This window comes from Parasteatoda tepidariorum, chromosome 6 (genome assembly GCF_043381705.1).
Source record: "Parasteatoda tepidariorum isolate YZ-2023 chromosome 6, CAS_Ptep_4.0, whole genome shotgun sequence".
Taxonomy (NCBI): domain Eukaryota; kingdom Metazoa; phylum Arthropoda; class Arachnida; order Araneae; family Theridiidae; genus Parasteatoda; species Parasteatoda tepidariorum.
This window is the reverse complement of record NC_092209.1, coordinates 52,626,090-52,638,428: the sequence shown is the minus strand read 5'-3', so window position 1 is coordinate 52,638,428 and position 12,339 is coordinate 52,626,090. Positions and strand designations below refer to the sequence as shown.

General features: G+C 30.6%; 1 protein-coding gene across 1 annotated transcript in view; it reads right to left on the bottom strand.

The window, feature by feature from the left end:
• Positions 1–12,339, bottom strand: part of LOC107438630 (amiloride-sensitive sodium channel subunit gamma-like) — a 21,074-nt gene that overhangs the window by 5,485 nt on the left and 3,250 nt on the right. The window contains exons 3-9 of the mRNA XM_016050960.3: positions 12,047–12,171; positions 10,647–10,807; positions 8,966–9,064; positions 8,281–8,386; positions 6,573–6,657; positions 4,306–4,354; positions 1,297–1,352 (exon numbers count right to left, since the gene is read on the bottom strand). Coding sequence (XP_015906446.3) covers positions 1,297–1,352; positions 4,306–4,354; positions 6,573–6,657; positions 8,281–8,386; positions 8,966–9,064; positions 10,647–10,807; positions 12,047–12,171 — 681 coding nt within the window. The remainder of the gene's footprint in view (positions 1–1,296; positions 1,353–4,305; positions 4,355–6,572; positions 6,658–8,280; positions 8,387–8,965; positions 9,065–10,646; positions 10,808–12,046; positions 12,172–12,339) is intronic.

The window sequence follows — 12,339 nt, the reverse complement described above, 5'->3', positions numbered from 1 at the left end:
CAGGGGTGGCGAACCTTTATACACCAACGTGCCATTTTCTCTAAAAAATTGCTTAATGAGGTCATAGACGTGCCGTCAAATAATTTTGACTTCATGATTATTGGGAAAATAATAATACTAAATACTATCAACTCAAAACTCTTTATTTACATTGAAAAGAAAATACATTTTGCAATGTTTCAGTTATACGCATAATTCAACTTAAAGTAACATTAGTGGGACTTCTGTTATTGCAGATTAAATGACAAATAACTTATATTAGGTTGTAAGATATTAGTTTAAGCAGGACTGTTGATTTTTTTGCTAGTTATTTATTGTTAGCTTGTTTTTTATGGTTATTAATTGTTCTTTTAGCATTAATTGTTAATTTTTTTATTAATAATTGTTTATTATTTTGTTTTTTGTGAATTTTAATTTAATTGTTACATATGCTTCATAGTGTGTGACATTTGTGTAATAACAATTCATAGTGTAATAACAAATGTGATCGGTGGCGTGCCCAAAATATTGTGTCGGGTGCCATTGGTTCGCCATCCCTGATCTAGGAGAACGCCAAATGTATGCCAAGCTCCCAGCGCGAACGTATATCAACATTGCTAACTCTTGAAATGACGTTGCACAGCGTTTTAATAATTCTGTGATATATATCGTTAAGAAGATAAAACGTATTGGATTTTTATCCACAGTGTTTTACTTTTAAAAGCTCTTATGTTTACGTTTTAAAAGAATATTTGTAGAAATTGATGACGAAATAAGACAGAACTATATGCAGTTGCGGATGATTACTTAAATCCTATACTGCAATAGTCTTTTCTTAACTTACAACGGAGTAGAGTGTGAGACACGTGGTTAAACAGTAAACTATTTTAGACTGTTTTAGTGGTAAAAGGGTCTTGTTTTGAAAAAAAGATATATCACACTATTTATTTTCATTGCAAAATGTTAAAAAATTGGTTAAATATTTCTCATGGGGTATTATTCAGTAAAGAAAAATTAAGCTTTTAAAAATAACAAAATGTTAAAAGTTGCCTTAATATATGAACTATCGAAATCAGAGGAATAAACAACACACACACATTTGTCACAATTGAAATTTAGAGTACGTTGATAATATGCTTTTAAAAAATTTTTTCGTAGTTTTATTTTTAAAACAATGTTTTTTTCCTCACAAACAAATATAGATAAACCATGGAAGTGTTAACAAAAAAGTGACATTTTAGATTTTTTTCACCCATGACTGACTTAATATCCGATGACTGAAAAAGTGAATACTTAATGATTATTTTGAGTTTTTACCTTAATTTTATGTTATTATTCTTCTGTCTTTCATAGTGTTTTTCTAAGCATTTGTTCTATAACAAAAATAGAGAAAATATAGTTTATAGAAATTGTATTTAAAAAAAACAACTAAATACATTAGTCAAAATTAAAACATAACTCAAGCAATGATTGTTTTTACATACTTATTTAAATCATATCATAATTCGGTTGTTCTTTTAATAAGGGGCAAATAACACTTAAGCAAGAAAGTCTTACAACATAGTATAATCTGAAGGGTGAATAATATAAAATTTTAACCATCAATGGATTAATATCGCCTTATAAGAAGGCATACCCCTTAAACTTACTGCATTTAATGCTCCATATATAGCAATAAGAGCCGTGATAGCTCAGATGAATAGAGCTCTCACCTCTGAATTAGGTGACCAGGGTTCGAATCCCAGCGAAGGCTGGTTGATACGAATTCCGCACCCGTCTCGTACCGAACACAGCGCTGACGTAAAATCAGGGTAGATGGTTCATCTATTAGTGTACCGCGGGGCTAACCGTGGGAGGTTTTCGTGGTTTTCCCCTTAATATAACGCTAATGTGGATAATTTCCATTCAAAAGTCTTCTACGAAAGCAAAATTTCTTCCTATAATTGATCCAAGAGTTCTCTTGTGTTCTGAATTGGGTTCAAAATTACAAGGCTACGGAGTTGAATTTTGGTAGTCATAAACTCAAAATTGGGTCAGCTGGTCAGTGACGATTTTACAATATATAGCAATAAAACATACCATTTTTTCGCTCTTAGGGTTGCTATTTTTACAGTTAATTTAACTAAATTTAAGTATATAATTAATAATATAAATAATAATATAATTAATATTAATTTTAATTACATACTTAATGCTAAATTTAATTATTATAATTTTAATTAATTACAATATATTATTTCATTACCACTCAAATAAATATGTTAAGGCGTTAGTGTTTCGTTCTTTATTGAATCTGGTGGGGAGTAAGCTTCATCGTTAAAGGATAAAGGGACAGTAACACACTGATCTTGTAAAAAAAGTGGATTTTTTAAGCAAAATAAAGGATTAAAAGCTTCATTCTCTTCAAAAATATACTGATTGGAAATAACAGTCGACATGTTTCAAGTACCTAAAAATAGGTTTCCATTTTCAATTAACATTTTTGAGCGATTGAAATATATCAACTGTCATTTCCAAACTGATATTTTTGAAGCTAACGAAGTTTATTTAACCAAGTAATATCTTTTCGCTTTAGTTACTTGGGATTATTTATTTAAAGTAAGAGTTACTTTATGAATGAAAACAGGTATATTTATCTATTAATTATTTAAGATGCCGTGCAATAAGTTTCAATAATTAATAAAAGAAATTGTGTGAAACTAAAGGTTTTTGTAATTAACTGCGTATTACACTGAAGAGCCAAAAAAACTGGTACAGGCATGAGTATGCAAATAAAGGGGGGTATGGAACCAATCAAAGTGCAGCTCTGCAATCGGCAACGCGTATATAAGACAACGAGTGTCTAGCACAGTTCTAAGATCGGTTACTGCTGCTTCAATGCCAGGATTTAAGTGAGTTTGAACGTTGTGTTATAGTCGGCGCACAGGAGATGGGAGATAGCATATCCGAGATAGCAGTGAAATTTGGATTTTTCACGTACGACCATTTCACGAGTATACCGTGAGTATCGGAAATCAGGTAAAACATCAAATCTACGACATCTATGCGGTCGGAAAAAGATCATGCAAGAACGAGCTCAGCGACGATTGACGAGAATCATTAAACGTGACAGACGTGCAACCCTTCCACAAATTGCAGCCAGATTTCAATGCTGGGCCATCAACAAGTGTCAGCGTGCGAACCATTCAACGAAACATCATCGATATGGGCTTTCGGCTTCCTACACGATATTAGGCAGGTATACCAGTTTTTTTGACTCTTCAGAGTATATTTCTTAAAGTAATCTTGAATATGAATCTCTTTGAATTACCTAAAAAATATTTTACAAACTTTTTACAGTGGTATTCGATTGTTTTATTAATAAACTCGAACTTTAATGCTAGTTCTAATTAGAAAATAGTTTGTTTTTTTTTTAAATTTTAGTTTTGTAACTAAGTTTAGATCTTTGGTGGTAATAATTTCGACAATTTAAGGACACATGTTTATTTAAAGGTGCAATTGTAAATAAAAAAAGAACAAAATAGTTCAAACTAAAGTGGACACAAAAAGGATCCAAATTTAAAATTCATCAAAGTTACATTAAGTTTTATGCCGACCAGTCTGTGTGGGGAACTGGCCTTGCATCAGAAAGTTTCTGGGTTCGAATCCCGGGCAAGGCATGGATGTTCTTTCCTTCTCTGTGCTATCTGTTCTTATTGTGGGAGCAGTGTTGGCCCACCTAATATGGTACCCCTGGAAAAGTAGCCAACATCTCTGCGCTTCAGATGTCTGTATGATGAAGGCCATTCCCCAGCCCGGCATTGGAAAAAAAATTAAGTTTTATCCATTTGGTTCTTCCTTTATGGTATGATGCAATTTTTGAAAAGGTTACGAACCAAATTCACACTACATGGCGAATTTTAAAGACTGACTTTGGTAGAAAGTACTAATGCATTAAAAATATAAGTTTTGTGGTGCAAATTTGTGAAACTTATTCTTAAAGCATTCCTAGTATCTTAAAAATGTTCAATGCGATTTCCTCTACAAAAATATTCATTCGGCAGCAAATTTTGAAAAAAAAAAAAAGAAGTGCATGGCATCTTAAAGATTCACACTATTAAAACAAACTATAAAAATGCAGGTTTTATTGTGAAAAGAGTTTTTGAAATATCTCTGCTACGTAAAAAATTAATTCACGTTAATGTCAACATAAATTTACAGATTGAATAAAAAGTATATGGCAAAAATTTGATGGAGTGAATCTACGCTTAGAAAATATTTACGCTTCAATTCGTACTGTACATTTACTGTAATAAACTATCAGAAAAATAATATTACATAATTTACCGTATTATGACTTTCTGTCACCTTTTGAGAAATTTCATAATATTCTTCACTAGAAACAAGAAAATAGACAGTAAAAAGGGTTAATATTTAAAGAAATTATTTTTAATAAAAGTAAAAATATTATGCTTCAATTTAGGAAGTTTTCAAATTACTTTAAATGCAAATATATTTACTTAGACGAATATAAATACATAAACGAACTTGATAAGCTCACTAATTTTGTCACTAAATCGTAAAATTAGGGTAAATTGTTTGCTCACTCAAATGAAAATTTTCAACTATTAATAAAAAATAAAAATAAAATTAGAATAAAATAAGATAATTTCGATAACAAAGAACCAATTAAAAGGCACGTGGGCAGGAAGTTATTTAATAGGGAATTGATCAAAATAGATTTTAAAAGAAACGAAAAACGAAAAATTTACTTTACACTCGTAGAAAAACATTCTGGTAAAATTACCGTACTTGTATGGTAATAAAATTTCCCGTAAAGAAACCTTTATCCTGGTATCAAATCATTATTCTGGAAATAAAACCAAAATAGATGGTTTTTAGACTATTCATTTAATAATTTTTCTGTTCGTAAAGTAACGGTTTACTGGAAATTCAGGTTTTCAAAATTTTAGTTCTTTTCGCCACACATTTAGTAAAATTGCAAAACTGAAAAGTAATTTTAATCATGTAAATGGTTTTTATGCCATACTTTAAGGTATCATGAAAAATTATGCAAATTTTTTACCAAGCAGCATGGTAATAAAACTATATTTTATTGTTAATTTTACCAAAATTTACAAGCATATCCCTTCGCTGAAAAATACCATGTTTTTTGTTGTTCTCATTGGCCAAGAATCCCGGTAAATTTTACCATATTTACTCGTAGTTCTGAAAAAGACTATTTTTAGTGGAATCGTTTCTGTTTTCATACCATTTTACCAATTTTTTATGCTGCCAAAAAACGAGGACACATTCTACATTGGGAAAACTTGGTATCGAGCGATTCGAACCATCTAGATTGCGTTAGGGCAGTGTTTCCCGAAGTGTGGTACGCGTACCCCTAGGGGTATGGGAACAGTTTAGCAGAGGTACGCGTTCTCATGCGAAATATCTTGTAACAAACGAAAATTTAAAAATGAAAACAAAGCTAGCCATAAAAATTTACAATTACGTATTTTTCTATTGGTTATTTTTTGCAGAGTGAACAGTTAATAATTAGTGGTGTCAACAGCCAGTTGTGATTTTTAACTTTTGTGCAATTTCTTATAGCAAAAAATACATTAATTTTTAAATTAGTGGTGCACAGCGTTACGAAAAATTTAGAAAGGGTACACAAAAGTCATCAGTTTGGGAAGCACAGCGTTAGGGGAACATTAATCAGTTTGATATGGAGATCCCTAAAATTTTATAATTTCTATTAAATAAGTACGTCGTTGCTATGGCAACAGATGGTACGAATACTTTTTGTTTCGATAATGAATAAAATATGTTTCTCTTTCCCAAAATAAAAAATAAAATAATAAAAAAAATACTGCTTTTACGAGAATTCAACTCAACTCGCACACTGGCGGATACAGCGGTTAATAAAGATAATAAATCCCTTCGAATAAGGATATGGAGTTAATTGATTCGTTCAAACGTAAATAAGGAGAATCACATAATTTGTTTAATTGGGTATACTATAACCTACGTCACAGATCGTGTTATTCCTACTAAATTTAAATAGTAAACAGCATTTTCTGCGAACCTGATAAAAGCATCAAACGAAGTGTCTTATTTATAAGTCGCTACTCGCCAGGTTGGAATTGTATTAGTCTAGTTCCTTTGGAAATAATTTATATTGTTGTTTTACCGAAGTTTATGAATTTAGTAAACATATTTAAAACTCAGTTAATTAATTAAACTAAAAGGTAAATGTTATTCCTAGTAAGTGGAAGTAGTTGTGCTTTTTTCATATTATACCCAATTCACACTTATGAAAATTGTTTTACTCTTATTTCCAAGGCAACAGATAGCTTTAAACTTCTAGTAGATAGGATTTATCATGTTAGCTGGCCAGTATGTTAGTCATCTTAAACCGGATCCATTGGAATGACACTTAGTATGAATGATTTCTTAAAAATGACTGACTTCTTAGAAAAAATAATACAAAAATTAAATTAAATATTTTTAAAAACTATAATTTCGAGTGGGATTTCCGAACAAATTAGTTATCCAAAACTTTACAGCAGTTTATGAGTAATATAAATGTAAATGATAGTCGATATATTTACTAGCAAGCGGATCCACAGTTTTGTTTGATGCATTCAGCTGCTTCCAATTCGTCAGTTTTGTTAAACGTTTGCTTAACAAGTAGACCTGCAAAGAATTAGACTATTTAAAGCTTCTTTTAAAAAAAATACTAATCATATGCAACAGAATGAATCACATTGCAACAACTTTTGTAGCTTAACAAATCTTTTCAGTGGTTTATCTTCTTAAGATGATCATATAATTTTTGCTACTGTTACATTAATTTTTGCTACTCTAGTTACGTTTTCGACTATTTTGTTCCTTTTCTCGTTGTTCTTCTCTTTTTCGTTTTTATGTCTGGCTTAGTTTCCAGCCCTGTTTCATTCTGCTACTTCGAATTTGCATTGTTATAAATCTTTTTCTTACTTTAAATTTATCAATTTATAGCTTTATAGCGAACTAATTTATCAATTTCAAAGACTTAATTGATCTAAACGCTCTCATTTATTACTCATATTAGAATCCTTTTAAAATTGGATTTATAAAGAACTGTCAAAACAAGTTTGAAAAGTTACTATTATAAAAGAAAAATAATAATTACGACAATATAATGACAAATTTATAATTTAAATATCTTAATCCCACTAAAATGCTAATTGATATCTTTTAAATAGGTAATAATAGTAATTTTAAAACAATTTTTTTAAACTTTTATATAGTTTTTTAACTGGGAAATAGTAATTAGATTTCCATATCTAATAGCTTGTTTTCATCTTAATTATTAAAGTATAAAGTTTAAATATGTACTTTAATTTTAAAAACCGAAATATCAACTATTTTTACATTTTTTTCAACTCAAGAAGGATTTTTGTGAGATCGTGAAGAATTATTTTGATCAATAGTTTTAAAAACACAACTTCTAAATGAACGCATTTTCATATTTAACTAATTTTATTAATACAGGTGACGTTTCTTAACTAAACTCAATGACGCGACAACCCATAGAGGGCCAAGACCTACTGTGCCCAGCTCAGTTTTCTTGACCTTTGGGCTCTGGGGTGCGAGAGCAGATGTTCCAATTGTGTGATCAGCCTAACGCGGAACCCCTAGTGTTTATTTCTCAAGCATGCTTAGTACACATTATTTCGACCCACTAAAAGGATGAAAGTTTGAGTCAACCTTGCCCGATCCGAGGATCAAACCAAGGACCTCCAGTACGACAGCGTGAAGCGCTACCACTCAGCTACCGGGTGTCAAGTCTAATTTGCTTGTATGTTCTTGAACTTTCTGTTCTTTCTGAAATGCAATTAATCCTGTTAAATTGACACAAATTTGTTTGTTTATCACTTGTCTAAGTTGACCTTAGAGATCAAATACCAAACTGACAAAAATAGTTAAATTCTTGCTTTAAAAGCTGACCATTTGTCTAAGTAGACCGTCAAATTGTTTCTTACCCTAACTTATACAAGTTTTACTGCGTTTTTTTGTTGTCAATTTCGGCATGTATAAAATCCTTAAATTGTTATATCACATAAAAAATGGTTTAATAATGTTTCAGGTAATCAAAGGAAAACAGAGTAAAACTACACCAGTTGGACAACATGTTGATTGCCCACTCAGACAAGTGGTCAGGTTATATTGCCAGTTTGATACTTACTAAAATCAATTTTCGACAGGTAATCAATATACAGAGGTGATCAAATTAACTGGTACAGTAGGTTGTGACAAAAGCGAATTATTTTTACTTACCTACTACACTACACGGTAATTCTTGATTGGGAATCTGACTTAGCTCGTCGATTACACAACCAAATCTTTTTAGAGATAGCCTTATCTTACATTCATCCATGCATTCCTAAATAAAAAATAATACAAGGTGTTTCTTAATTACCACTCTTTATCTTTAGAATCCTATTCATAAATGAAGTAAAAACATACTTATTTGGGGTCACAACTTAATATTTAAGCAAAAAAAAAAAAAAAAGTGATCAAAATTTTACAAAACTACATCGAAAAAGCAGAGAGAAATTTTTTTTTGGATCCTGACTACTCTTGCAGGGGAACATAGCGTAGTTAAAAATTAGATTATAAGAAACAGCTTTAAATTTCCATCAGCAATCAATAATGTTTATAACTTTTTGATTTCATATTTGACGCGTATTCTGAAAATATATATTAAGGGTTTACTTTTCATAGCACTGTATTTATTTCAATGACGAAGGTTATATAATCTATCTTATAATCAATTGTAGTCTTTTTTACGTTCCTTATCTTGGCATATCATGATTATCTGGGGATGTCAATGCCTTGGCGAATAAATTTGGTAACTTATTGACCCTTCATTAATCTGGTCAAATAAAATGAATTAAGGCTCTCACAGTAATAACCTTTGGTATAGGCATGACTCTTTTTTTTACTAAATATTGACACTTACTTTATTATTTGTAGCCCCAATTCCTCCATTTTCTTTCCATCTCTTCAAGTAATCCACGCATTGTGTTTTATATGGTGGGGGAAGAAGATTCTTCACAACCTGAAATATGTATGGATTTATTCGATAGAAAATTAAACTTTTTTCAGGAAATCAGATGCTTACAGAAACGAATTATAAATCTCAGTATATTTTTTTGAAGTATATTTTTTGAACCCCAAATTAAGTAAGAAATTTTTAAAGCATAATTTAACTATATTAGTATTATTTACGCTTCGAAAGTATTATTTCAAATCAAACTAAGAAAAAGAAGTTAAGAAATTCACTTATCCTTTTCGAGCTCTGCTGCTAAATGCTATTAGGGACTACATGAGAAAATAAAAACCCTTCTGAAGTTTGGTGGTTTTTTACAATACCTTTTCAATCAGTAAAGTATAAGAAAAAGTTTATTTTCACTGTTTTTTAAAAGGGAAATAAATATTACTGCCCGATATAAAAAATGCAATTTTAATTACAGCACCTAAAATAATCGCAACATTATAAGGAGGAATTCTTTTGGGAACATCATACAGAAAATTTTTTTTCATGTCATTTTTATTAAAAATAACAAGCTTGATAAAGGAGTTTCTTAATGGAAGAAAGTGCCAAAAGTTACAGTTTAGTATTTTCAGGAACAGCAGTTTTAGAATACTTTGGTTGTTGCTGTAGTAGCTCATTTACGTCGCACTAGAGCTGCACAATGGACTATTGGCGACGGTCTGGGAAACATCCCTGAAGATAAACCGAAGACATGCCATCACAATTTTGATCCTCTGCAGAGGGATTGGCACCCCCGCTTCGGTAGCCCGGCGACCTGTACACGAAGTCGAGTTTAACGAGGTTCAATACCGCACACCCTCGGTCCCTAAGACTAATCCAAGTGGTCACCCACCAGCACACTGACCGCAGCCTTTGATGCATGACTTTGGTGATCTGCTGGGAACCGTGTCTTAACGATCAGTCCACTGCGGGACTAGAATACATTGAATTGTTTAACCCAGTGGTAACAAACTTTGAGGAAAGTTAGCGCGCAAGGAATGAGATTTATAATGTTCCATGTTCCGAAATATTACACAGCTAAAGGCGTACTGGCTGTTCATGCGCTTAAATTATGATCTATATCTTCACCAGTAAACTTACCAAATTATATAGAAAATCTAATTCCTTTGTGGAAAATTATTTAATGAATATAATGGCTTTAATTTTGAATAACTTAAAATAATTATGTTAAATTGACTCTTAATACACATAATAAATTCAATAATATTTCATTTAAATCTGACTTCATTTTTTTAAAAGCTTATAGAAGCAAAGTCTTGTAGTGGCAGTTTTTATTCTGCGTTTGATTTTCTATTTTAAAGACTTTGTGGTCACTTAATAAACCAAAACAATAAAAATGAATACATGAATTAGAATACCTCTTTAATAATTTCCTAACTTATGGTTAATCTATTATTTACTTTCTAGAAAAACTCGGTGATTTTATTCATTTTAAAATATTTTAAACTGTTGGTCGCTTTTAACCGAGAGACCATAGATTGAATTGGTTTTTGTCTTTCATATTCGGGTCTAATAGCATAATAGCATGTAATATTTTTATTGTAATGGGTTGATATGAAAAATGTGCATACAAGTAAAGGCTTACCTTTTTTAAAATAAATTTATTCCGAGAATTCAGGAACATAGTTGAACCGGAAAAGAATGGGTTTATAATTTGGTTGGGATTGTGAATAGATATCTTGGCCAAAGGAGGGTGAAGAAAAAATGGAAACTCCGTTTCATCAATTGTTAAATTCAGAACCAAATCTAAAGACATAAATGTTGAAAAAAGTTAGCTAATTTACTGCATTAATGCTCAAGACTCAATCTTTCAATTATGTTTTCTAAATTACTACTAAACGTTCTAATACATGAGCAAAAGATTACTTAAAACATATTCTGTCCACCGAAAAAAAAACACGCATATGATTTTGAGATTCAGTGGAATAATATTGTTGCTGATACCATAGTATTGTACGTATGAGAACGATTTTTTTGGGTACTTAATCAGTAACAAACTGTTACCCGTATGTCCTAACTCTGCAACTATCTTACGTATAAGGACTCTAGGTCAACTATAAGAAAATCGTATTATAAATCGAATGAGATTTAATGCGATCTAGAATTGAAAAAAACTCAGTGATAGTACACGATTCATATACAACGAGGCGGAAACATAATGTCAAATTAGTTTTAGTATTTTCAAACAATTGTTTTTAACCCTACGCCATCTTTTCCCCCTCGTTACTATTTTGCTCTTCTAAAAGAAGAATAAACGTAAAATCAAATATTTGATTTTTAAATGCAAAACGAGATACGGAACTTGAATTGAACGGTCAAAGAAATTTTTTATTATTATTCTCTGTTAAAAATATCGTTTAAAAAGTTTTTTTTTAAATACGACGACGTTTGTTACCGTTTAATGAATAATATAATTTATTTTAAGTTAACTCTACTCTTTAAAAGGCAAATAAGCTAAAAAAAGAGGAATAAATTAAAATCTTTTAGTTGCAAATAATATTCTAATTTGAACCTATGCGTTCCATGAAGCCTTTTGTGCGTAACTAATTAAAACCTATGTGCACATAAGTTAATCGCAAGAGAAAACCTAAAACTTAAATGAATTGATTCTTTAATTACCAGACATTTTTGAAGAACGTTTTCCTGAGATTAAACTATTAAGTAAGATATTTGCTCTCTCAAGGGTTAATCAGCAAACTCATTGATTCACTTAAAATAATAGCACTAGATGGTTGAATGATGACAGTTATAACTTTTATCATTAGATTGAAGATAGTTATAATTTTTATCATTAGATTGAAGATAGTTATAATTTTTATCATTAGATTGAAGACAGTTATAATTTTGACAGAAGTTCTTAAGTTAAAACGGTCAGTTACGTTAAATATCTCAAATAAGAAGATAAATGTTTCACCAAATGAATCAATGCAAGTAAGTGAGGTTAAACTTATAACATTCAAGTAAATAGGGCATTGGTAGACTTACTTCCGTAAGACGGAACTGTTAGTGGCATTATATCAGGCTTCCCTATTACTGTATTTATTGTCCAGCATATACTGTTGGCACTTATTAAAGTACTTCCGACAATCATTTGCTTGAAGTTAGATAAGCTGAAAAGCAACATATATATATATATATATATGGGTCATTCTCACGAAAACTGTCATTTTTCAGTTCATAAAATCCCAAAAAAGTAAAGTGAATAAAAAGCTCTGAAACTTTTTATATTAATAGAAATATGTAATGGCATTATAAAGAAAGTATATATCCTATAAATT